Source organism: Psittacula echo, assembly GCF_963264785.1.
Source record: "Psittacula echo genome assembly, chromosome: 25".
In the NCBI taxonomy this organism is placed as follows: domain Eukaryota; kingdom Metazoa; phylum Chordata; class Aves; order Psittaciformes; family Psittacidae; genus Psittacula; species Psittacula echo.
The window spans coordinates 502,061-526,360 of NC_137760.1; the positions used below are offsets into that span (position 1 = coordinate 502,061).

Consider the following 24,300-nt stretch of genomic DNA (forward strand, 5'->3'; position numbering starts at 1 on the left):
CCCGGTGCATGCTGGGAGCTGTAGTTCCCTTCGTTCCGGAGATACCTCCTTCAGGTCCCATTTCCGCCTAAGCCGGAAGTTCCGGTGAGCGGCGGCGCGGCCTGCTCCCGGTGCAGCCATGGCGGACGTCACGGCCCGCAGCCTGCAGTACGAGTACAAGGCGGTGAGTGCGGGGCCGGTGCGGGGGCCTTGTCCCTTCCCCTTAATTAAAGCACAAATGGGTTTGAGGGGCGGGAACCGGCTCCGTGTGCGTCCCCCCACCTCCGGTCTCTGTCATCGCCTTCCCTCTCCCCTCGCAGAATTCCAACCTCGTGCTCCAAGCCGACCGCTCGCTGATCGACCGGACGCGGCGGGATGAGCCCACGGGGGAGGTGCTGTCCCTGGTGGGCAAACTGGAGGGGACCCGCATGGGGGACAAGGCGCAGAGGACCAAGCCCCAAATGCAGGAGGAGCGGAGGGCAAAGTGAGTGTGAGCGCAAGGGCGGGTGGTGTGCGATGGATGTGGCGTTGCAAGGGATGTGGCATGGCAATGGATGTGGCATGGCAATGGATGTGGTATGGCAATGGATGTGGTATGGCAATGGATGTGGTATGGCAATGGATGTGGCATTGCAAGGGATGGGGCATGGCAATGGATGTGGTATGGCAATGGACGTGGTATGGCAGTGGACGTGGTATGGCAGTGGACGTGGCATGGCAGTGGACGTGGCATGGCAGTGGACGTGGCATGGCAGTGGACGTGGCATGGCAGTGGATGTGGCGTTGCAATGGATGTGGCGTTGCAATGGATGTGGCGTTGCAATGGATGTGGCGTTGCAAGGGATGTGGCATGGCAATGGATGTGGCGTTGCAATGGATGTGGCGTTGCAAGGGATGTGGCGTTGCAAGGGATGTGGCATGGCAATGGATGTGGCATGGCAGTGGACGTGCTATTACAATGGATGTGCTATTCCTAACACAGCTTTGATTGGGTACTAAACCCAACCTCAAATTGTAGGGGTTTGGGGGGTTTTGTAGTGGGAATGATGTGGTGGTGGGAGCACAGAACCCACCCAGCTGGAAGCTGCTGTCTTCATTTGGTGTCCATGTTGGGAAGCTAAAATGGAAGTGAACGTTCAAAGAGCTGGATTTTTCCTTTATTAATCAACTGAAAGAGCCTGGATGTGCTTGGGGTGACCATTCCCCTCCCTGCCTCTGTTTCAGGCGAAGGAAGCGTGATGAGGACAGGCACGACATCAACAAGATGAAGGGTTACACGCTGCTGTCTGAAGGCATTGATGAGATGGTGGGAATCATCTACAAACCCAAAACCAAGGAGACCCGGGAGACCTATGAGGTGCTGCTGAGCTTCATTCAGGCAGCTCTTGGTGACCAGGTGAGGATGGGAATGGATTCAGACAGAAATCAAACCCTTGGGAGCTGTGACTCTTTCTCTGTTATCCCATGGGGTGGCTTTGCTGCACCAGTGCTGGTTTTTGGGCTTGGACGCGTTGTGACAGTGGTTTTGGGGGTGACCATAAGAGCTTAGAAATAAGAGGGACTAACAGGATTCTCTGTTTCACTGAATCAAAGAATAGTCTGGGTTGGAAAGGACCTTAAAGCTCACCCAACTCTAACCCTTGCCAAAGGCAGAGACACCTTCCACTAGAGCAGCTTGCTCCAAGCCCCTGGGTCCAACCTGGCCTTGAACACTGCCAGGGATGAGGCAGCTACAGCTTCTCTGGGCACCCTGTGCCAGCGCCTCAGCACCCTCACAGGGAAGAGCTTCTGCCTTAGATCTAACCTGAACTCCCCCTGTTTCAGTCTGAACCCATCACCCCTTGTCCTATCACTACAGTCCCTGATGAAGAGTCCCTCTGCAGCATTCTTCAGGCACTGGAAGCTGCTCTGAGGTCTCCACACAGCTTCTCTTCTCCAGGCTGAACAGCCCCAATGTTCTCAGCCTGGCTCCAAACGGGAGCTGCTCCAGCCCCTGAGCATCCTCATGGCCTCCTCTGGATTCCAACAGCTCCATGTCCTCATGCTGGGACCCTAGCACTGCACACAGGGCTGCAGGGGGGGGTGTCTCACAAGCACACAGGGGCAGGATCCCCTCCCTGAGCTGCTGCTCACAGTCTGGGGGTGCAGCCCAGCACAGGGGGGTTCTGGTCTCAAGCGCACACTGAAGCCGGGTCAACCAACAGCCGCAAGTCCTTCTCCTCAGGCTGCTCTCAATCACTTCTCCACCCAGCCTGTGTCTGTGCCTGGGATTGCCCCGACCCAGGGACAGGACCTTTCCTTGGCCTTGTTGAGCTCCATGGGGCTGGCACTGGGCACCTCTCAGGTGTTGTATCCATGTGGTTCCTTCCCAGCCGCGGGACATCCTGTGTGGAGCTGCTGACGAGGTGCTGGCGGTGCTGAAGAACGAGAAGCTGCGAGACAAGGAGAGGAGGAAGGAGGTGGATCTGCTGCTGGGCCAGACCGATGATACCCGCTACCATGTCCTGGTGAACCTGGGCAAGAAGATCACAGACTACGGCGGAGACAAGGAAATCCAGAACATGGGTATGGGATGGCTTCGGGAATGGAGCAGGAAGCGGGGTTACTGCTGCTCTGGGGTCATGTTTGCACTCAGAGAGACCAGAACTGGGGCAGTTTTCAAGCCACATAACCAGGTTCTGTTCCTCTTTCCAATGCACTGAGGGATGGATGGGCACATGCATCCATCACCCATGCCCATAATTCCCAGATTCCCTGGTGAACGAACTCCCCTCTCCTTGCAGATGACAATATCGATGAGACCTATGGAGTGAATGTGCAGTTTGAGTCCGATGAGGAGGTAGGAGATGAGGGGCTGTGGCTGGCAATGGGGTCTCTGCCTTGTCCCTTTGATCTGAGCTGCTCCACAGGGACTGCAGAACCTCAGTCCCGCTGAGAAGTGGGCATTGGCTCACACTGGGTTATTTTAGCTTCCTCGGGGAGGGTCTGTTGGTGATCCTGCTAATCCCAGGCTTATCGTGAGGCAGGATGGTGGGAACCAGATGGTGATCTTTAGATATGTGGGGAAACGTGACAGCTGGGGGGGAAGGAGGAGCAGGCAGCGTTTCCTAGGAATGCTCCTGGGATTGTTTCTTGGAAGAGGCTGAGAGAATGATGAGAGACAAATGGGAGGTGGTTGGAGGAGCTGCTGGCAAAGCTCTCTGGAGAGGAGAACTCATCTCCCATGGTCCTTACCTTTGTTCCTGGGGAAAGCAGGAGGCAGCTTCCCCTTGGGAATTAGTTGCCAAATCATTCATCTTCAGCAAGGAAAAGCTTCTCTGAGGTTTGTAAAAGTCATTCCTGGAATTCTGTTTCTAACAGGAAGGTGATGAGGACATTTATGGTGAAGTGCGGGACGAGGCGTCCGACGATGACATGGAGGGAGACGAGGCCGTTGTGCGCTGCACCCTCTCGGCCAATGTGAGTCCTGGAGGAACTTGGGAAACATGGTTTGGGGCTGTCCAGAGCAGGGGCAGGAATGCAATTGGGAGCCTTGAAGCTGAGCTCTGATGCAGCCCTGATCCAGCTCTGGGCAGCAACACCAGAGGGACATGGAGCTGCTGGAGCGAGTCCAGAGGAGGCCATGGAGATGCTGCGAGGGCTGGAGCAGCTCTGCTCTGGAGCCAGGCTGAGAGAGCTGGGCTGGGTCAGCCTGGACAAGAGAAGGCTCCTGAAGGGGAGACCTTAGAGCAGCTCCAGTGCCTAAAGGAGCTGCAGGAAACCTGGAGAGGGGCTTGGGACAAGGGCCTGTAAGGACAGGCCAAGGGGAATGGCTTTAACCTGCCAGAGGGGAGACTGAGATGAGCTCTTAGGCAGAAGCTCTTCCCTGTGAGGGTGCTGAGGCGCTGGCACAGGGTGCCCAGAGAAGCTGTGGCTGCCCCATCCCTGGCAGTGTTCAAGGCCAGGTTGGACATGGGCTTGGAGCAAGCTGCTGTAGTGGAAGGTGTCCCTGCCCGTGGCAGGGGTTGGAGCTGGATGAGCTTTAGGGTCAGTTCAACCCAAACCATCCCAAGATTCATGGCTCTGGCAGCTGCACAGTTGCATCTACCGGTTCTCTGCTCCTCACCCCGGTCAGGGAGCAACCCCACACACTCCCCCAGAGCACAGGGTCCATGCTTCTGCTTCCCTCTCACTGGAAAATAACGTTTTTGTGGGATTTCCTTAAGCTGGTGGCATCGGGGGAGCTGATGAGCTCCAAGAAGAAGGATCTGCACCCGCGAGACATCGACGCCTTTTGGCTCCAGCGGCAGCTGAGCCGCTTCTATGATGATGCCATTGTTTCCCAGAAGAAGGCAGATGAAGTCCTAGAGATCCTGAAGGTCAGCGGCTCCCTGATCCACATGGCTGTGGTGGTCTTGGAATACTCTCTGCCTGGAAGCAGGAATTGGCCCCCACAACTCGTTACCTGTGTTCTTTCAAAGGAAATGCAGTTGTGGATGTGCTGTGTTTGCACAGAGATAGATGGGTGCTGGGCTGGGTGGCACCAGCCTTCATTCCCAGAAATCTCCTTCCAAGGGGAAGGGGTTGGGGTTTTGTCACTGTTTGCTGGGAGATCATCATAGCTTGGATGCATTTCCCTGCTGATTGTGGTGCTGATGCTCATGAGAGCTGGGATAAAGGAGAGGTGGAGAGGATGGGGATGTCACCTGCAGCTGGATTGGGTACCTTGTGGGGCGTAGCTGCTGTTGAGCTTCTCTAGTCCAGTTCCTTGGGAAGCAGGGTTCTGGCTGTGTGTGGGGCACAGAGCTCATGGTTCCTGCTTTCTGCTCCTCCCAGACTGCGAGTGATGACCGGGAATGTGAGAACCAGCTTGTGCTGCTCCTGGGCTTCAACACCTTTGACTTCATCAAGGTCCTGCGGCAGCACCGGATGATGAGTAAGTGGCTTTAACCTTGTTGCTCTCCTCCTGTTCTGAGGTGATTCCAGCACAACCTGAGGCTTTTCAACTGCCCTCGGTGCTGCTTTGTGAAGCTTGAGCCTTGTTCTTTGCTCTGTCCTTCTGGTTCAACCATTAACCCACCCCACCAACCTTTTCCATCCCTTTATTTCCCTGCTTCAGTCCTCTACTGCACTTTGCTGGCCAGTGCCCAAAGCGAAGCAGAGAAAGAAAGGATAATGGGGAAGATGGAAGCAGATCCTGAGCTGTCCAAGTTCTTGTATCAACTGCACGAAACAGAGAAAGAGGATCTCATCCGGGTAAGGATGCCAGAGCCTCAGGAAGGGCGAGAGGAGGGATTGTGGAGTCTTGATGCCATTGCTGGGGTGGGGTTTGCTCTGTGTGATTGAGGAGCCCCTGACTGAGCTGGAACCTCAGCTCCGTAGGAAACGTTGCTTGGGTGATGCTGAGGCTCAGCTGAGGGGGAGATGTGTGGGGCTTGAGTCACTCAGATGGCTGCTTTCCCAAAAATGCCCATAGCTGCAGGTTTCAGGTGTTCCTGCTGGTGGTGGCTGGGTTGTACCTGCACTGCCTCACCCTGGGCCTCTTCGAGGTGAGGCTCAACATGACAGAAGTGCAAGGCCCTGCCCCAGCACAAGCACATGCAGGGGAAGGCTGAATGGAGCCACCTGAGAAGAAGGACTTTGGGGTGCTGGGTTAAGAGAAGCTCAACATGACCCAGGGCATCCAGCTCTGAGGTAACAACACAAGAGGGACCTGGAGCTGTTGGAGCGAGGGCAGAGGAGGCCATGGAGATGCTGCGAGGGCTGGAGCAGCTCTGCTCTGGAGCCAGGCTGAGAGAGCTGGGCTGGGGCAGCCTGGACAAGAGAAGGCTCCTGAAGGGGAGACCTTAGAGCAGCTCCAGTGCCTAAAGGGGCTGCAGGAAACCTGGAGAGGGGCTTGGGACAAGGGCCTGTAAGGACAGGCCAAGGGGAATGGCTTTAACCTGCCAGAGGGGAGACTGAGATGAGCTCTTAGGCAGAAGCTCTTCCCTGTGAGGGTGCTGAGGCGCTGGCACAGGGTGCCCAGAGGAGCAACCTCATCTGCTCATGTTCCGTTCGTCAGCTCGCCTGGAAGGACAAGTTTATGGCCTGGCCTTGGGGACACTGGTTTCTAGTGCCAAAACTGATCAGTTTTGGTCAGGGAAACACCCATACAGTAATGCTGTGGTTGTGTGAGGCCATGGGGGTCTCCATGGAGGGAGCTCAGCTGCTCCTCCCCAGGGCTGACTTCTGCTCTGCTCACGCAGGAGGAACGCTCTCGGCGGGAGCGTGTCCGTCAGTCCCGGATGGACACTGACCTGGAGACCATGGATCTGGACCAAGGAGGAGAGGTAAAACCCTTGGAAATCCCCAAGAATCATCCTCAGGATGTGTCAGAAGAGCATTTGAAGGGATGTGGGCAGGGAGGGACCAAGAACGAGCCCCTGATGTGCTCAAGAGGCACCTGCCCATTGGGTGCAGTTGCTTTTCCCTTGGTCCCGGGGTGAAGATGCCAGGATGCGCTCTTTGATCCTTGTCTCTTTCCAGGCGCTGGCTCCCCGGCAGGTGCTGGACTTGGAGGATCTGGTGTTTGCCCAGGGGAGTCACTTCATGGCCAACAAGAGATGCCAGCTCCCCGACGGCTCCTTCCGCCGGCAGCGCAAGGGCTACGAGGAGGTGCACGTTCCTGCTCTGAAGCCAAAGCCCTTCGGCTCTGAAGAGGTGGGTGCCCTGCTTGTTTCCCTGTGTTAGCACGAGGGGTGCTGAGTGATGAGGGGACTGATGTTGAGGCAGTTCAACAGGCAAAGGGCCAGGTTTCGCACTTGGGCCACAACAACTCGCTGCAACGCTCCAGGCTTGGGGAAGAGAGGCTGGAAACTGCTCATGGGAAAGGAGCTGGGGATGCTGATTGATGGAGCTGAGCATGAGCAGCTTGCGCGCAGGCAGCCAGGAAGCCCCCAGCATCCTGGCCTGGATCAGCACCAGTGCAGCAGCAGGGTCAGGGAAGTGATTGTGCCCCTGCACTGGGCACTGGTGAGGCTGCACCTCAAATCCTGTGCTCAGCTCTGGGCCCCTCCCTACAGGAGAGACATTGAGGGGCTGGAGCGGGGCCAGAGAAGGGCAGCGGAGCTGGTGCAGGGCCTGGAGCACAGTGTGATGGGGAAGGGCTGAGGGACCTGGGGGGTTCAGATGGAGAAGGGAAGGCTCCTTAAGGAGAAGACCTTAGAGCAGCTCCAGTGCCTACAGGGGCTGCAGGAAACCTGGAGAGGGGCTTGGGACAAGGGCCTGTAGGGACAGGCCAAGGGCAATGGCTTTAACCTGCCAGAGGGGAGACTGAGAGGACCTCTTAGGCAGAAGCTCTTCCCTGTGAGGGTGCTGAGGTGCTGGCACAGGGTGCCCAGAGAAGCTGTGGCTGCCCCATCCCTGGCAGTGTTCAAGGCCAGGTTGGACACAGGGGCTTGGAGCAAGCGGCTGTAGTGGAAGGTGTCCCTGCCCGTGGCAGGAGCTGGAGCTGGATGAGCTTTAAACTCCCTTAATACCAAACTGGGCTGGGATCCAGAGACAATGTGACCCTGCTGCTCTCCAGGTGTCTCCAGGCTCTCCCCTGTTCCCTACCGCCTGTGAAGTGCTGGAACAAAGGTGTTGAGCTCCTTGTTTTCCCTTCCCAGCAATTGGTGTCTGTGGAGAAGCTGCCCAAGTACGCCCAGGCTGGCTTCGAGGGCTTCAAAACCCTCAACCGAATTCAGAGCAAACTCTACCGTGCTGCACTGGAGTCTGATGAGAACCTCCTGCTGTGTGCACCCACGGTATGGATCGGCATGATGGGATCCCAAAGGATGAGCCACGCTGGTGGCAAATGCCTGCTGTGGCTCATTCTTCCCTGGGAACAAGGAGGGTTTGATGGCTCTGGCTCTGGTTGTGTTCCAAGGGGGCTGGAAAGACAAACGTGGCGCTGATGTGCATGCTGCGGGAGATTGGGAAGCACATCAACATGGACGGGACCATCAACGTGGATGACTTCAAGATCATCTACATCGCACCTATGAGGTCCTTGGTGCAGGAGATGGTGGGCAGCTTTGGGAAGGTAAGGAGAGGGTTGGTCCTGCCCTGCCTGAGCTGGAGGTTGGGGAGGATGAGCTTGATTCTGGTGGCTTCTCACCTTGTGCTTCCAGAAGGAGCTAAGCTCAGGCAGGAGCTTGTTCGGAGAGGATGAGTTTGGGCTGTCTTTAGTTACGGTGCAGCCTGTGCTCCCCAGGCTCTGTGTGCTTGTCCATATGGGCTCTGGATGTCAGCGTGGGCTGTGAAACCCATGGGGCTCTTCCAGTGCTTCACTGGGATGAGGCTGAAGCTGTCTGGGAGCATCCCTGGGCTCCACTGCCCCAGGGAACACACTGATCCAACGTAACAGCCTCTGGGCTTCCTCTTAGCGCCTGGCCACCTACGGCATCAACGTGGCGGAGCTGACGGGGGACCACCAGCTCTGCAAGGAGGAAATCAGTGCCACACAGATCATCGTCTGCACCCCGGAGAAGTGGGACATCATCACCCGCAAGGGAGGCGAGCGCACCTACACCCAGCTCGTGCGGCTGGTCATCCTGGTGAGCACAGAGAGGGAGTGAGGATGGGCACTGTGGGGGGTGTTACAGTTCCCAACTGTGCATTAGAGGTTAAAGATGTCCCTGGTGCTTGGTTGTGAAGAGACTTGGGGTTTGAATCATAGAATCATGGAATCAACCAGGTTAGAAAAGGCCCAACCTTCACCCCAGGACTTCCAAGGCCACCACTAAACCTTATCGCTCTCTACAGCTACGTGAAAGGAGGTTGTAATGAGGTGGGGTTGGTCTCTTCTTCCAAGGAACAAGGGATGGGACAAGAGGAAACGGCCTCAAGCTGCACCAGGGCAGGTTTAGATGGAGCTGAGGAACAATTCCTTGCCCAAAGGGTGCTCAGGCATTGGAACAGGCTGCCCAGGGCAGGGCTGCAGGCACCGTCCCTGCAAGTATTCACACCCCCTCAGTGCCATGAGTTAGTGGTGGCCTTGGCAGTGCTGGGGTAAGGGTTGGACTGGATGAGCTGGTTGATTCCGTGACTAACCCATGAGCTGTGGGATGAGCCTCCACACAAGCAGGTCCACTAAGAACCTAACCTGCAAATGTGTTAAATGGCACTGGTTGGAGGGGGATAACGCTGCTCCTCATCTTCAGGATGAGATTCATCTCCTGCACGATGACCGAGGACCCGTCCTGGAGTCGCTGGTGGCCAGAGCCATTCGCAACATCGAGATGACCCAGGAGGATGTGAGGCTGGTGGGGTTGAGTGCCACCCTGCCCAACTACGAGGACGTGGCAACCTTCCTGCGCGTGGACCCGGCCAAAGGCTTGTTCTATTTTGATAACAGGTACAGTGCCAATCTAGGAGAGAGCTTCCTGCAGAGCCAGGGAAGTTCTGCCTCCTGTGGCAGGCAGCTGTGAGATGGCTCCAGGGTCTCATCAGACCTTCGGCCTTCTCTCAACATGCATTTGGCTCTTGCATGTGCTGCTAAATGCGTGTTTAGGACTGGAGCAGTTAAATCCAGCCTCAAAGTGCGTGCCAGGGTTCCTGCGTTGTACTTGCACAGACACTTTGGAGGAGGCAGATCATAGAATCATGGAATGGTCTGGGTTGGAAGGGACCTTAAATCTAATCCACTTCCAACCCCTGCCACGGGCAGGGACACCTTCCACTAGAGCAGCTTGCTCCAAGCCCCTGTGTCCAACCTGGCCTTGAACACTGCCAGGGATGGGGCAGCCACAGCTTCTCTGGGCACCCTGGGCCAGCGCCTCAGCACCCTCACAGGGAAGAGCTTCTGCCTTATCTCCAACCTGAACTTCCCCTGTTTCAGTTTGAACCCATCACCCCTTGTCCTGTCACTACAGTCCCTGATGAAGAGTCCCTCTGCAGCATCCTTGTAGCCCCCTTCAGACATTGGAAGCTGCTCTGAGGTCTCCACACAGCTTCTCTTCTCCAGCCTGAACAGCCCCAATGTTCTCAGCCTGGCTCCATACGGGAGCTGCTCCAGCCCCTGAGCATCCTCGTGGCCTACTCTGGACTTGCTCCAGCAGCTCCATGTCCTTATGTGGGGACCCCAGCACTGCACACAGGGCTGCAGGGGGGGTCTCGCCAGGGTGCAGCAGAGGGGCAGGATCCCCTCCCTGAGGTGCTGCTCATGCTCTGGGGGTGCAGCCCAGCACAGGGGGTGCTCTGGGCTCATGCACACACTGAAGCCGGCTCCTGTTCCCTTCTTGGCAGAGATGAGCTCTGCTGTACCTCTGTGCTGCAGGAGCTGGTCGAAGGAAGCACAAAATAGGATTATGGCCATTCCCAAAACTCCATTTTTGCTTCCTGAGTGTGTGCAAAGCCAATGGATTCCAGGAAATGGGGGCACATGTTACTGTTCCCTCCTGTTTGACTGGGCAGAACTGGAACCATCGTCTCTCCAAGTAAATCAAGGTCCAGAGGAAGCAAATAGAACTTGGGAGCACAAAATACAGGGTGCCTTTTGGCAGAACTTTTGTGTCATGATTCCTCCATCGTTCTGCTCTTATATGGACTTCTTGTTTCTTCTGTCCAGCTTCCGACCGGTGCCCCTGGAGCAGACCTACGTGGGCATCACAGAGAAGAAAGCGATCAAACGCTTCCAGATCATGAATGAGATTGTCTATGAGAAGATCATGGAGCACGCAGGGAAGAACCAGGTCTGACACTTCTTTTGTTTAATGGGAACATCAGGGAGCTCCACAAGGCCAAGGGCAAGGTCCTGCCCCTGGGTCAGAGCAATTCCAAGCACAAACACAGCCTTTGGTGATTGATGGAGCAGCCTGGAGTAGAGAAGGCTCCTGAAGGGGAGGCCTTAGAGCAGCTCCAGTGCCTAAAAGGGGCTCCAGGAAACCTGGAGGGGGGCTTTGGACAAGGGCCTGTAGGGACAGGCCAAGGGCAATGGCTTTAACCTGCCAGAGGGGAGACTGAGATGAGCTCTTAGGCAGAAGCTCTTCCCTGTGAGGGTGCTGAGGCGCTGGCCCAGGGTGCCCAGAGAAGCTGTGGCTGCCCCATCCCTGGCAGTGTTCAAGGCCAGGTTGGACACAGGGGTTTGGAGCAAGCTGCTGTAGTGGTAGGTGTCCCTGCCCGTGGCAGGGGTTGGAGCTGGATGAGCTTTAAGGTCCCTTCCAACCAAAACCAGGCTGGGATTGTTCCTGACAGTCCTGGCTCCTGGCTGTTGCTGTGAGACTCTTCCAAGCTGCTGTCACTGCAGAAATGCTGTAGTGGAGAAGAAGTTGGGTTCGGGTGATTGATGGTCGCCTTGAGAGGAAGGAACAGGGCTTTTTTCCCTGTGCCTGGTGTCTCATCAAGGAATGACCTCTCCTTTTTAGGATGAGGGAGCTTTTGTGGTGATACCCCATAACACCAGGCGCTCTGTGCATGGTGCATAGGGCATCCTCAGTGGTTCTAGATCTCTTCCCACCCTGAACCCCAGGAGCAGGTTGGCTCAAGCATCTTTGCCAGCTGCAGCTCTGGTGATTCCCACCTCAGCAATGGAACCCTCTGCTTGTTTAACAGGTCCTGGTGTTCGTTCACTCCAGGAAGGAGACCGGGAAGACAGCCCGGGCCATCAGGGACATGTGTCTGGAGAAAGATACCCTGGGCCTCTTCTTGAGGGAGGGGTCAGCCTCCACCGAGGTGCTGAGGACCGAAGCTGAGCAGTGCAAGGTAACCAGAGCTCTTCACACACAAAGATGTTGCCACTTTGGTGCAGTTTCACAGCTTTTCCTGTAGGATCTGCACTTCCTCCTGTTGCTTCTCCAGCCTGGAGCTAGTTGTGTTTGTGCTGCAGAACCTGGAGCTGAAGGATCTCCTTCCTTACGGCTTTGCCATTCACCACGCGGGGATGACGAGGGTGGACCGGACACTGGTAGAGGATCTCTTTGCTGACAAGCACATCCAGGTGAGCAGGAGTTGCTCCTTTGGTTGGCACTTCCCAAGGGAAACACTTGAGCCATGTTTCCCCATAGTCCTTTGAGCAAAATCAGGAGGACCCAGCCCCCATCCCACTCCTGTGGAGCCGGAGCCTGATGGAAGCAGGCTTGCTTGCACATAAAGCATAGGAGCTACCAGCACTTGGCCAGGAGCAGAGAGGGCAAGAACATCTCCCCTGGCCCTTGCTGGCTGTTTAAAGGCAGAGGCCTGTCCCAGAGCAGGCTGCCTCTGCAGCTGGGAAAACAAGTGCTTTGGGAAGCAGTGTCCTGGCTGCCTTACCAGTGGATGGCAAAGGATTTTCTGAGGGTCATGCAGGGAGTTGGGCAAAGCTCTTGCTGCTTTACCTGACCTTCCTCTGCTGAGCTGCTGGGACAGTCACAGCCTTGGTCCCTTTTGTACGTGTCTCTAATGTCAGGCCCAGCATTTTAGATCCCTTTTTTCCGTAGGGATTGGTTTCTTCCTGGCTCTGACGGGTGTTTTGCTCCTGCAGGTGCTGGTCTCCACAGCCACGCTGGCCTGGGGGGTGAACCTCCCTGCTCACACTGTCATCATCAAGGGGACACAGGTCTACAGCCCTGAGAAGGGGCGCTGGACCGAGCTGGGGGCTCTGGACATCCTGCAGGTGAGGTCCTGGTCACAGAGGGGCTGCCAGGACCCAGGGCAGGGATTTGCTTTTCCCACTGAGGCACAGCCAAGCTTTGCTTTTGTGTTTTCTCAGCATAGCTACTGCCTGCTCCTTATTGCCAGTCTGAATCTGCTGCTCTGGGCTCAGCCCTGTGAGGGCAGAGGAGAAGCAGATCACTAGAAGAGGGCAATGATTCCTCTCCCAGTATCTTGCCCAGACACATCTGGGATAATTCTGTATCCCTAAGAAAATTGGGGTGTAGAGAAGAGAAGCTGCGTGGAGACCTCAGAGCAGCTTCCAGTGTCTGAAGGGGGCTACAAGGATGCTGCAGAGGGACTCTTCATCAGGGAGTGTAGCAATAGGACAAGGGGTGATGGGTTCAAACTGAAACAGGAGGGATTTAGGTTGGATCTTAGGCAGAAGCTCTTCCCTGTGAGGGTGCTGAGGCGCTGGCCCAGGGTACCCAGAGAAGCTGTGGCTGCCCCATCCCTGGCAGTGTTCAAGGCCAGGTTGGACAAAGGGGCTTGGAGCAAGCTGCTCCAGTGGAAGGGGTCCCTGTCTGTGGCAGGGGCTGGAGCTGGATGAGCTTTAGGGTCCCTTCCAGCCCAAACCAGGCTGGGATTCTATGTGTATTCCAGCAGGAATTAGCAGCAAACTGAGCAGTGAAGCCCCAGGACACAGCAGTGAGGAGAAATCTGAAGGTAAAAGCTTTGCTGTTTTGCTGACTTCCCCTTCTCATTTCAGATGCTGGGCCGTGCTGGGAGGCCTCAGTACGACACCAAAGGAGAGGGGATCCTCATCACATCCCATGGTGAGCTGCAGTATTACCTGTCCCTGCTCAACCAGCAGCTCCCCATTGAGAGCCAGATGGTGTCTAAGCTCCCAGACATGCTGAATGCAGAGACTGTGCTTGGCAACGTCCAGAACGCGAAGGTGAGTGGGAATGTTTGCTTTTCCCATGGATGTGTGCTCCTTGTGCACATGGGAATTGCAGGGGTGAGAGGATGAGCAGTGTTAGGGAGAGGAGCTGTCATTATATGGCAGGAAAGAAACCTGCAGCCTTTGGTGCCTGGGGAACAAAGCTTGAAGAGATCTGAAAGGACAACAAGAATTGCCAGCCTGGGAGGAGTAGATCCTTCTGTAACTCAAAGCAGGTGGAGTTCTCCACATGGAGGACACTGGGGAAAAGTCTGCATGAGGGACGTGAGCTGTTGGAGCGAGGCCAGAGGAGGCCATGGAGATGTTGTGAGGGCTGGAGCAGCTCTGCTCTGGAGTCAGGCTGAAAGAGCTGGGCTGGGTCAGCCTGGACAAGAGAAGGCTCCTTAAGGGGAGGCCTTAGAGCAGCTCCAGTGCCTAAAGGGGCTGCAGGGAACCTGGAGAGGGGCTTGGGACAAGGGCCTGTAGGGACAGGCCAAGGGCAATGGCTTTAACCTGCCAGAGGGGAGACTGAGATGAGCTCTTAGGCAGAAGCTCTTCCCTGGGAGGGTGCTGAGGCGCTGGCACAGGGTGCCCAGAGAAGCTGTGGCTGCCCCATCCCTGGCAGTGTTCAAGGCCAGGTTGGACACAGGGGCTTGGAGCAAGCTGCTGTAGTGGAAGGTGTCCCTGCCTGTGGCAGGGGTTGGAGCTGGATGAGCTTTAAGGTCCCTTCCAACCCAAATCAGGCTGAGATTCTATGATTTTTTAATTCCTTAATCTTTCCCTGGTGCTGGACTCAAGGTGTCAATGGCACTGCTGGGCTTCCAAGCTCTGGTTTTATGTTGACCATTTTGGTTGGGCTTAGCCCTCTGTGTCCTACACTGGTGCTTGGAGCACTGGGATCCAACCAGAGCGTTGTCTCTGCATGCTGAGGTTTATCAGCTCTTAGGGCACGTTGTTGTTCCCTCAGGATGCAGTGAATTGGCTGGGATACACCTATCTGTACATCCGGATGCTGCGCTCCCCCACTCTCTATGGCATCTCCCACGATGACCTGAAGGGGGATCCGCTGCTGGACCAGCGCCGCCTGGACCTGGTGCACACGGCAGCCCTCATGCTGGACAAGAACAACCTGGTCAAGTACGACAAGAAGACGGGGAACTTCCAGGTGAGAGAGGACCTGGGAGAGGGGCTATGATGGAAGCAGCCCCTGGGTGAGATGAAGGGAGCAAGAGGCGTCCCACTGGTTAAACATGGATCCCAGGGATCGCTGCATCACTTGGACCTGGGCACGGCTGTGGCTCCTGGGAGCTGTTTGTCTGCATAGAGAGGAGCTGGTGTAAATCCTGAGCCTCAGCATCACTGCTGTTTGCTGCTGTATCTTAAGCATAAACTCCATGGTGTGGGCTGCACCCCCTGAGTGTGAGCAGCAGCTCAGGGAGGGGATCCAGCCCCTCTGCTGTGCTCTGGAAAGACCTCTCTGGAGACCTGATCCAGCTCTGGGGCAACAGCACAAGAGGGACCTGGAGCTGTTGGAGCGAGGGCAGAGGAGGCCATGGAGATGCTGCGAGGGCTGGAGCAGCTCTGCTCTGGAGCCAGGCTGAGAGAGCTGGGCTGGGTCAGCCTGGACAAGAGAAGGCTCCTGAAGGGGAGACCTTAGAGCAGCTCCAGTGCCTAAAGGGGCTGCAGGAAACCTGGAGAGGGGCTTGGGACAAGGGCCTGTAGGGACAGGCCAAGGGGAATGGCTTTAACCTGCCAGAGGGGAGACTGAAATAGGATCTTCGGAAGATCTTACCCCAGTTCCTCTTCACCTCCTCTCTGTGCCATCAGTCGGTGCCTTTCTGCTGCTTCACTGTGGCTTTTGTCCTTTGGCAGGTGACAGAGCTCGGCCGCATCGCCAGCCACTACTACATCACCAACGAGACCATGCAAACCTACAACCAGCTCCTGAAACCCACCCTCAGTGAAATCGAGCTCTTTCGGGTGTTCTCCCTGTCCTCCGAGTTCAGGAACATCACTGTGAGGGAGGTACGGAGCCTGGCAGCCCTGGTGCTGCAGGGGAAGGTGCAGAGCGTGCCCTGTGAGGACCATTCTCACCTCTCTCACCTTGGTTTCCTGCAGGAGGAGAAGCTGGAGCTTCAGAAGCTGCTGGAACGAGTTCCCATCCCTGTGAAGGAGAGCATAGAGGAGCCCAGTGCCAAGGTGAGCCCTGCCTCCACCTCAAGGGGACTTCTTAAGAGATGCTGCACATGCTTCTTGTCTCTGGTTGAGCGCGTTGTCCTGCAGTGTGGGACCGTGATCCCTGCTGATTGCTTCTGTCCCACCATGCGTCACAGTCCCCTGGGATCAGGCACTGGTGCAACGGGCACTGAGAATCTCTCATCTCCTTCCCTAGATCAACGTGCTCCTCCAGGCCTTCATCTCCCAGCTGAAGCTGGAAGGATTTGCTCTCATGGCGGACATGGTGTATGTAACCCAGGTAAGGGAGGAAACCTGCTGGGGCCTCTTTCCATTTAGGTGTGTGCAGCCCAGCCCTGCCTCAGACAACCGGTTACACCTCACAGGTGCAGTCTGGGCTCAGAGATGGCTTTGGAAGTAACTAGAACTGTGGGTGGTGAGGTCTCCCCCCTGCCAGGGTGGAAATTGGATCTTCACTGGGGCCTCCAGTTTGTCATCAGAATAATCCAGCTCTGGAGGACTGCAGTGTAGCCTTAGGAATCTCCCACAAGGCCACGTTCCCCAGGCTGGGAATCATGTAATTGCTCCTCCTGTGGGAGTTTGGGATGAAGGACCTTCAATTCAGTTCATAAAGGGGACTTAGAAGAAAGATGGGGAAAGACTTTGGCCAGGGGCCTGTAGGGACAGGCCAAGGGGAATGGCTTTAACCTGCCAGAGGGGAGACTTAGGCAGAAGCTCTTCCCTGTGAGGGTGCTGAGGCGCTGGCACAGGGTGCCCAGAGAAGCTGTGGCTGCCTCATCCCTGGCAGTGTTCAAGGCCAGGTTGGACACAGGGGCTTGGAGCAAGCTGCTCTAGTGGAAGGGGTCCCTGCTTATGGCAGGAGTTGGAGCTGGTTCCTTCCATCCCACACTTCTATTATGACATGGAGCTGGGGGGCAAATGGGCAGAGAGTGGGGAGCTGCTCAGGGATGGGCACAGCTCTGAGTGCTGCTCTGTCCCCAGTCTGCCGGCCGGCTCATGAGGGCCATCTTTGAGATCGTCCTGAACCGGGGCTGGGCCCAGCTCACCGACAAGACCCTCAACCTCTGCAAGATGATCGACAAGCGCATGTGAGTGACACCTCGGGGCTGGGAGCTGCAGGAGCTTCCTTGCCGGGGCCTGCCTTGGGAAGGAGGGGGCTTATCCCTGGTGGGATGCGCAGGAGCTGCTGGGTTTGGCAGCGTGGGGAGCCTGCTCTGAAGGCTTTAGCTCTGACTGTGTGCCTGTATGGCCGCGGTGCAGGTGGCAGTCCATGTGTCCTCTGCGCCAGTTCAAGAAGCTCCCTGATGAAGTGGTGAAGAAAATCGAGAAGAAAACGTTCCCCTTCGAGCGGCTCTATGACCTGAACCATAATGAAATAGGTACAGAGACACAGCTGGGCACAGCAGGGAGAAGTGTCCCCTGCCTCTGGCCTCCTCTGCTGTGTTTAGACTCCACCACTGGAGGCCTTGTTCCTGGGGAGGGTCTTGGTGCAGCCTGAGGAGGGCAGAAGCTTTGCCCTGGTTCCCTCCTGCTTCTTGGATTGCCAGTTTGGGATGGTGGCCATCCCGTTGTCTGTCTGTCCTGATGGCAGCGCCTTCTTCTTCACAGGAGAGCTGATCCGAATGCCCAAGATGGGCAAAACCATCCACAAATACGTTCACCTGTTCCCAAAGCTGGAGCTCTCGGTCCACTTGCAGCCCATTACCCGCTCCACACTCAAAGTGGAGCTCACCATAACTCCCGACTTCCAGTGGGATGAAAAGGTGAGCTCAGAAAATACCATGCTGGGAAAGAGGGCACTTGTGGGGCCACCCTGGCCCTCTCAGTGCCTTGGTCTTGTGGAGTTTCTTCACTTCATGGTGTAGCAAACGGTGTACCCCCTGTACCAACCTTCTCCCTCTGTGAAGGGGTTGGATGTAGGGATGGGGCCAACTGAAGCTGCCCTCTCCATGTTTCTCTGCCTGGCCTTAGCCAGGGTGGAGAATTCACTGATGTCCAGCGCCTGGAGGTGTGGAAGGGGGGAAACAAGACTGCTGTGAAGGTAATGGCTGCCCTTGCTCAGGTGCATGGCTCATCCGAGGCTTTCTGGATCCTGGTGGAGGACGTGGACAGTGAAGTGATCCTGCACCACGAGTACTTCCTGCTGAAGGCCAAGTATGCGCAGGACGAGCATCTCGTCACCTTCTTCGTGCCCGTGTTCGAGCCGCTGCCCCCTCAGTACTTCATCCGCGTGGTGTCCGACCGCTGGCTCTGTGAGTTCCTGCTGCAACAGGGTGCAACTGGGGCCTGGGGGGTGGTGCAGGACCCTGCTGGTGGGGTAAAGATTGCTGAGAACCAAGTGAGAGCAGGGCTGGGGATCCTGCCCCTCTGCTGTGCCCTGGGGAGACCCCCCCTGCAGCCCTGATCCAGCTCTGGGGCAACAGCACAAGAGGGACCTGGAGCTGTTGGAGCGAGTCCAGAGGAGGCCACGGAGATGCTGCAAGGGCTGGAGCAGCTCTGCTCTGGAGCCAGGCTGAGAGAGCTGGGCTGGGTCAGCCGGGAGAAGAGAAGGCTCCTGAAGGGGAGACCTTAGAGCAGCTCCAGTGCCTAAAGGGGCTGCAGGAAACCTGGAGAGGGGCTTGGGACAAGGGCCTGTAGGGACAGGCCAAGGGCAATGGCTTTAACCTGCCAGAGGGGAGACTGAGAGGAGCTCTTAGGCAGAAGCTCTTCCCTGGGAGGGTGCTGAGGCGCTGGCACAGGGTGCCCAGAGAAGCTGTGGCTGCCCCATCCCTGGCAGTGTTCAAGGCCAGGTTGGACACAGGGGCTTGGAGCAAGCTGCTCCAGTGGAAGGTGTCCCTGCCTGTGGCAGGGGTTGGAGCTGAATGAGCTTTAAGGTTCCTTCCAGCACAAACCAGGCTGGGATTCTCTGCTGACTCTATGATGAAAGCCCTGCGCTGCTCTCAGAGCTGACAGATCTTGTCCATGTCCAACAGCCTGTGAGACCCAGCTTCCTGTTTCCTTCCGGCACCTGATCCTCCCTGAGAAGTATCCTCCTCCCACTGAGCTGCTGGACCTGCAGCCCCTGCCTGTGTCAGCTCTGCGGAACAGCGCCTTCGAGAGCCTCTACCAGGACAAGTTCCCTTTCTTCAACCCCATCCAGACCCAGGGTGGGTTTTGCCTCTGCTCCTCTCCTCCGGGCTGAATCTCAGCCACCCCTGGCCCTCTCAGCGCCTTGGTCTCCATTTGTGAAGGGGTTGGATGCAGGGATGGAGCCAGCTGAAGCTGCCCTCTCCATGTTTCTCTGCCTGGGCTTAGCCAGGATGGGGAGTTCATGCTTAGGAACTGCTCTGACAGCCTCGAGCCTGTTTAGCTCTATGGATCCTGGCCTACACTCTTACCCAGCCCTTCCTGTAGCTCCTCCTTGTGCAGGCTGGGTCCAGGCTGCGTTTTCCCTGCCTGTTTCCTGAGCTTTGATAGGAATCCATGGAGATTGTGCTCACTTGCTCCTGTTGGTTGTCTGCCTGTCCCCAGTGTTCAACACGGTCTATAACAGCGACGACAACGTCTTTGTGGGGGCTCCCACCGGCAGTGGGAAAACCATTTGTGCTGAGTTTGCCATCCTGAGGATGCTGCTCCAGAACTCAGAGGGACGCTGCGTGTACATCACCCCTATGGAGGCTCTGGCAGAGCAGGTGAGTCTAGTGGCCCAGATCCCCTTCCTCATCCCCTCTTTTCCCTTTCCTCATCCCTTCTTTGCTGTCATATCCCTTGGGATGACTCCAGACTTCTCTTTAGTGGTGGCCTCTCTGAAGGAGCAGAGACACCATCCAGCTGCCAGCGTGGTGCTGCTGGCATGTCCTGTGTGTGTCTGCAGCGATGTGGTAGGGATCTGGTAGGATTTGTTCTGTCACCAACCCCCCTCACTCTTGGCAGGTCTTCTTGGACTGGTACGAGAAGTTCCAGGAGCGCCTCAATAAGAAGGTGGTTTTGCTGACGGGGGAGACCAGCACCGACCTGAAGCTGCTGGGCAAAGGGAACATCATCATCAGCACCCCTGAGAAGTGGGACATCCTCTCCCGACGCTGGAAGCAGCGCAAGAACGTCCAGAACGTCAACCTCTTCATCGTGGATGAAGTGCACCTCATCGGGGGCGAAAACGGGGTGAGCCTGCGAGGGGAGGGGGCCACCGCTCATGGCAGTGATGCTCCTCACGGTGTGGGGCTGGGCAGCAGGGCTGTGGGGTGGGTGGTTGCTCACTCCTGTTACCTGGTGCGAGGTCGGCTTTTCCAGCCGGGTTTCCCCAAGGGAAGAAAAGGAGGGCTGGATCCTTTGGGAAGCTCAGCTCTGGGCTAGCCATGGGTGAGGAGTGTCCAGAGCTCATCCACAGGGTGAGCACGCTGCAGAGAGCTCAGTGTTCCCCTCCTGCCCCCCCTGCAGCCGGTGCTGGAGGTCATCTGCTCCCGCATGCGCTACATCTCGTCCCAAATCGAGCGGCCCATCCGCATCGTGGCCCTCAGCTCCTCCCTCTCCAACGCCAAGGACGTGGCCCACTGGCTGGGCTGCAGTGCCACCTCCACCTTCAACTTCCACCCCAACGTGCGCCCCGTGCCCCTCGAGCTGCACATTCAGGTAGGCTTTGGGCACCGTCCTCTCCTTCCCCTGCTGCTGGCTGAGCACAGGGCATCACTGCCTGCTCCTCTCCCACAGGGCTTCAACATCAGCCACACGCAGACGCGCCTGCTCTCCATGGCCAAGCCTGTCTACCACGCCATCATGAAGCACTCGCCCAAGAAGCCCGTCATCGTCTTCGTCCCATCGCGCAAGCAGACGCGGCTCACGGCCATCAACATCCTCACCACCTGTGCATCAGACGTCCAGAGGCAAAGGTACCGGTGCTGGGGCCTCCCTGCCTCCTCTGAGGAGGAGCTCTGGGGCTGTTTGCTGGGCTAAGGGACAACTGGTGATGGGAAATGGTCTCATGGGTGTCCCTGAGGTATCTGCTGGGACAAGGGGCTTGCAGGGCCTGGCAAGGGTGTCTCTGCTCCCCATCTTGGGCAGGTTCCTGCACTGTGCAGAGAAGGATCTGGTGTCGTACCTGGACAAGCTGAATGACAACACCCTGAAGGAGACGCTTGTGAACGGGGTGGGCTACCTGCACGAGGGGCTGACAGCCGTGGAGCGGCGCGTGGTGGAGCAGCTCTTCAGCTCTGGTGAGTGGGGTGGGATGGGGACACAGCACATCCAACAGCATAAGCCCACAGTGTGCACTGGAGCCCAGGGCCCCCCCATGTGCTGGGCTGCACCCCCTGGGCAGGAGCAGCAGCTGAGGGGGGAGATCCTTCCTGGGTCCTTCCTAGACCTCCCTGTGTGCTGGGACCCATCTGCTCGAGCACAGAACCCCCAGATCTGCCTCCCCCTGGTTCCTGTGCCCCACAGCATTGCTCTGACCGTTCTGCCCATGCTCTTCAGGTGCAGTGCAGGTTATGGTGGCCTCCCGCAGCCTCTGCTGGGGCATGAACATCGCTGCTCACCTGGTCATCATCATGGACACGCAGTACTACAATGGCAAGATCCATGCGTGAGTGCTCATGAGGTTCCCTCTGTGTCCACCCTGCTGAGCACGAGCTCCTCATCCCAAAGGGCTCCATCCTCATCCAGGCAGAGGCTGGAAATTGCTGTGGTGGTGGCAGCTTTCCATGGAGCTGCATTAACTCTCCCTATGTCCCAGGTACGTGGATTACCCCATCTATGACGTACTGCAGATGGTGGGACACGCGAACCGCCCACTGCAGGACGACGAGGGCCGTTGTGTCATCATGTGCCAGGGCTCCAAGAAGGTGGGTGAGGAGCAGGGCAGCGTTCCTGGCCTATGGGCATCCATCTCCTGCTTGGGGCAGGGATTGCTCCTCCCAGGCTGATGGATAACTCCGGAGCTTTGCTGCCTGGGGGTTATTCACCAATTCCCTCTGCTCCTGCCCCAATGCAGGATTTCTTCAAGAAGTTCCTCTATGAGCCCCTGCCCGTGGAGTCCCACTTGGACCACTGCATGCACGACCACTTCAACGCCGAGATTGTCACCAAGACCATTGAAAACAAGCAGGATGCAGTGGATTATCTCACCTGGACCTTCCTGTATCGCAGGATGACGCAGAACCCAAACTACTACAACCTGCAGGGTGAGCAGAGGGCTCTGCACCGGGGTTCGTGTTCCACCAGAGCCACCAAAACCAGGCCAAGGGCAGGATCCTGCCCCTGGGTTGGGGACGTCCCAGACGCAAACACAGGCTTAGATTCCCCCCATGTGTGCATCTGGGGCAACAGCACAAGAGGGACGTGGAGCTGATGTTCAAGGCCAGGTTGGACACAGGGGCTTGGAGCAAGCTGCTCCAGTGGAAGGTGTCCCTGCCGTGGCAGGGGTTGAAGCTGGGTGAGCTTTAAGGTCCCTTCCAGCACAAACCACTCTGTGATTCCATGACAAGGAGTTGGAGGATCCTGGCCTCTGGGCTCTGCTTTCCCACGAGCAGTTTCTCTCCATCCTGGGCTGTTTCTGATCCCCATCCCAACACTGCTGCCCCCACAGGTGTGTCCCACAGGCACCTCTCAGATCACCTCTCGGAGCTGGTGGAACAGACCCTCAGTGACCTGGAGCAGTCAAAATGCATTAGCATCGAGGACGAGATGGACGTGGCTCCTCTGAACCTGGGGATGATCGCTGCCTACTACTACATCAACTACACCACCATCGGTGAGGGCTCATGAGGGGCAGGTACCACCCAGCAGCCCCTTCTGCATTGCTCCCTGTGCCATGGGTGATGGGGAGAAGGTGCTTTGTGTGCAGTTGGGTGCATAAAATCCTGTCCTTCAGCATGAAGCTTGCCTTGAAGGCACCTCTTACACCACGGGGTTTGATGCTTTCTGCTTTCCCCTCACCCCTCTCCCTCCCTGGCTTCCCCAGAGCTCTTCAGCATGTCCCTCAACGCCAAGACCAAGGTGCGAGGGCTCATTGAGATCATCTCCAGTGCTGCCGAGTATGAGAACATCCCCATCCGGCACCATGAGGACAACTTGCTGCGGCAGGTCAGTGCCGGCACCTGGGCCCTGGGCCTGTGGGAGGGAGCCTGCCCCCAGGTCCCCACTGACGGCTTTCTCGTTTCTCCCTGTAGCTGGCCCAAAAGGTTCCCCACAAACTGCCCAACCCCAAGTTCAACGATCCCCACATCAAGACCAACCTGCTGCTGCAGGCTCACTTGTCGCGCATGCAGCTGAGCGCCGAGCTGCAGTCGGACACCGAGGAGATCCTCAGCAAGGTACAGCGGGGATCCCACCTCACCCACGTCGCCCATTGCGGCGTCACCACCTTCTGACCCGTCCCCATTCCTCATTTCCAGGCCATCCGGCTGATCCAGGCCTGCGTGGACGTGCTGTCCAGCAATGGGTGGCTCAGCCCTGCGCTGGCCGCCATGGAGCTGGCACAGATGGTGACCCAGGCCATGTGGTCCAAGGATTCCTACCTCAAGCAGCTGCCTCACTTCACCTCCGAGCACATCAAGCGCTGCACAGACAAGGTAAAGCTGGAGGGGAGTCACGGGGTACTCCCTTTGCTCCGGGGGGCGGAGCTCAGGGCTGAAACCCTGGTCCTTGCAGGGTGTGGAGAGCGTGTTTGACATCATGGAGATGGAGGACGAGGACCGCAACGCGCTGCTGCAGCTCTCGGACGTGCAGATTGCCGACGTTGCCCGCTTCTGCAACCGCTACCCCAACATCGAGCTCTCCTACGAGGTAGTGGAGAAGGAGAGCATCCGGAGGTGAGGCTGGGCCGCGGGGAGGCCCCCTCGGTGCTGGTGCTGGGGGATGCCCTGACCGTGGCTCTTGGGTCTGTCCATGCAGTGGGGGGCCTGTGGTGGTGCTGGTGCAGCTGGAGCGTGAGGAGGAGGTCACCGGGCCCGTCATCGCTCCCCTCTTCCCCCAGGTATGTGCTGACCCCCAACCCTGGTGACTTGGGGGGGCAGAAGCCATGGGGGTTTTCCCTTGCTGTCCCCATGCTGTTAACTCTGTGCCTCCTGCAGAAACGCGAGGAGGGCTGGTGGGTGGTGATTGGCGACTCCAAATCCAACAGCCTCATCTCCATCAAGCGCTTGACGCTGCAGCAGAAAGCCAAGGTGAGGGGGATAGGGCTGGGGGCAGCCGGCACCCACAGCCCCACGCTTTATGGGTGCGGGGTCTCCCCATCGCCACCCCAACACTGCCTCTCTTCCCTCTGCAGGTGAAGTTGGATTTCGTGGCTCCAGCCACAGGGACCCACAACTACACCTTGTATTTCATGAGTGATGCCTACATGGGCTGTGACCAGGAGTACAAGTTCAGTGTGGACGTGAAGGAGGCTGAGAGCGAGAGCGACTCTGACTGATGTGGGGCGAGGAGCCCCCCAAGTTGTGCCCCCCAACCCCTAGCAGCACATTCGTCATCCCCCCGTGTGTCTTCCTGTGTCTTCCTTGGATTTGTTTCATTTTCTATGGAGTTGATGCTTTGTACAGTGGGGTTTTAGCTGGGAATAAACCTTGAGCCCCACCTTGCCCTTTGTGCTGGGTCTGGGGTGGGAAAAGGGGAAGAGGGAACAGGCACGGCCCCGAGGCTGC

General features: G+C 57.3%; 1 protein-coding gene across 1 annotated transcript; it reads left to right on the forward strand.

Moving 5' to 3' along the window:
- The first annotated feature begins 78 nt into the window (after nucleotides 1-78).
- SNRNP200 (small nuclear ribonucleoprotein U5 subunit 200) lies at nucleotides 79-24,232 on the forward strand. Its single transcript, XM_080634621.1, has 45 exons — nucleotides 79-163; nucleotides 300-463; nucleotides 1,204-1,375; nucleotides 2,352-2,544; nucleotides 2,763-2,818; nucleotides 3,340-3,438; nucleotides 4,185-4,337; nucleotides 4,795-4,894; nucleotides 5,078-5,214; nucleotides 6,204-6,287; nucleotides 6,484-6,657; nucleotides 7,605-7,742; nucleotides 7,865-8,020; nucleotides 8,364-8,534; nucleotides 9,141-9,334; nucleotides 10,547-10,670; nucleotides 11,530-11,679; nucleotides 11,804-11,914; nucleotides 12,437-12,568; nucleotides 13,316-13,504; nucleotides 14,457-14,654; nucleotides 15,362-15,514; nucleotides 15,608-15,688; nucleotides 15,882-15,965; nucleotides 16,667-16,773; nucleotides 16,946-17,064; nucleotides 17,294-17,448; nucleotides 17,748-17,937; nucleotides 18,658-18,831; nucleotides 19,196-19,356; nucleotides 19,598-19,825; nucleotides 20,102-20,293; nucleotides 20,372-20,550; nucleotides 20,723-20,874; nucleotides 21,134-21,242; nucleotides 21,393-21,501; nucleotides 21,651-21,840; nucleotides 22,245-22,409; nucleotides 22,620-22,741; nucleotides 22,828-22,971; nucleotides 23,053-23,229; nucleotides 23,309-23,469; nucleotides 23,552-23,633; nucleotides 23,731-23,823; nucleotides 23,928-24,232. Exons 1-45 carry the CDS (start codon nucleotides 119-121, stop codon nucleotides 24,069-24,071), a joined length of 6,411 nt encoding a protein of 2,136 aa, XP_080490747.1. The 5' UTR covers nucleotides 79-118; the 3' UTR covers nucleotides 24,072-24,232.
- Nucleotides 24,233-24,300: the final 68 nt, after the last annotated feature.

Excerpts from the sequence above, each read along its gene's own strand:
- SNRNP200 (XM_080634621.1), top strand. The coding sequence starts at position 119 with ATGGCGGACGTCACGGCCCGCAGCCTGCAGTACGAGTACAAGGCG. Across the intron at positions 8,535-9,140 it reads TCGTGCGGCTGGTCATCCTG|GATGAGATTCATCTCCTGCA; the intron begins GTGAGCACAGAG and ends CCTCATCTTCAG. Across the intron at positions 23,634-23,730 it reads TCGCTCCCCTCTTCCCCCAG|AAACGCGAGGAGGGCTGGTG; the intron begins GTATGTGCTGAC and ends TGCCTCCTGCAG.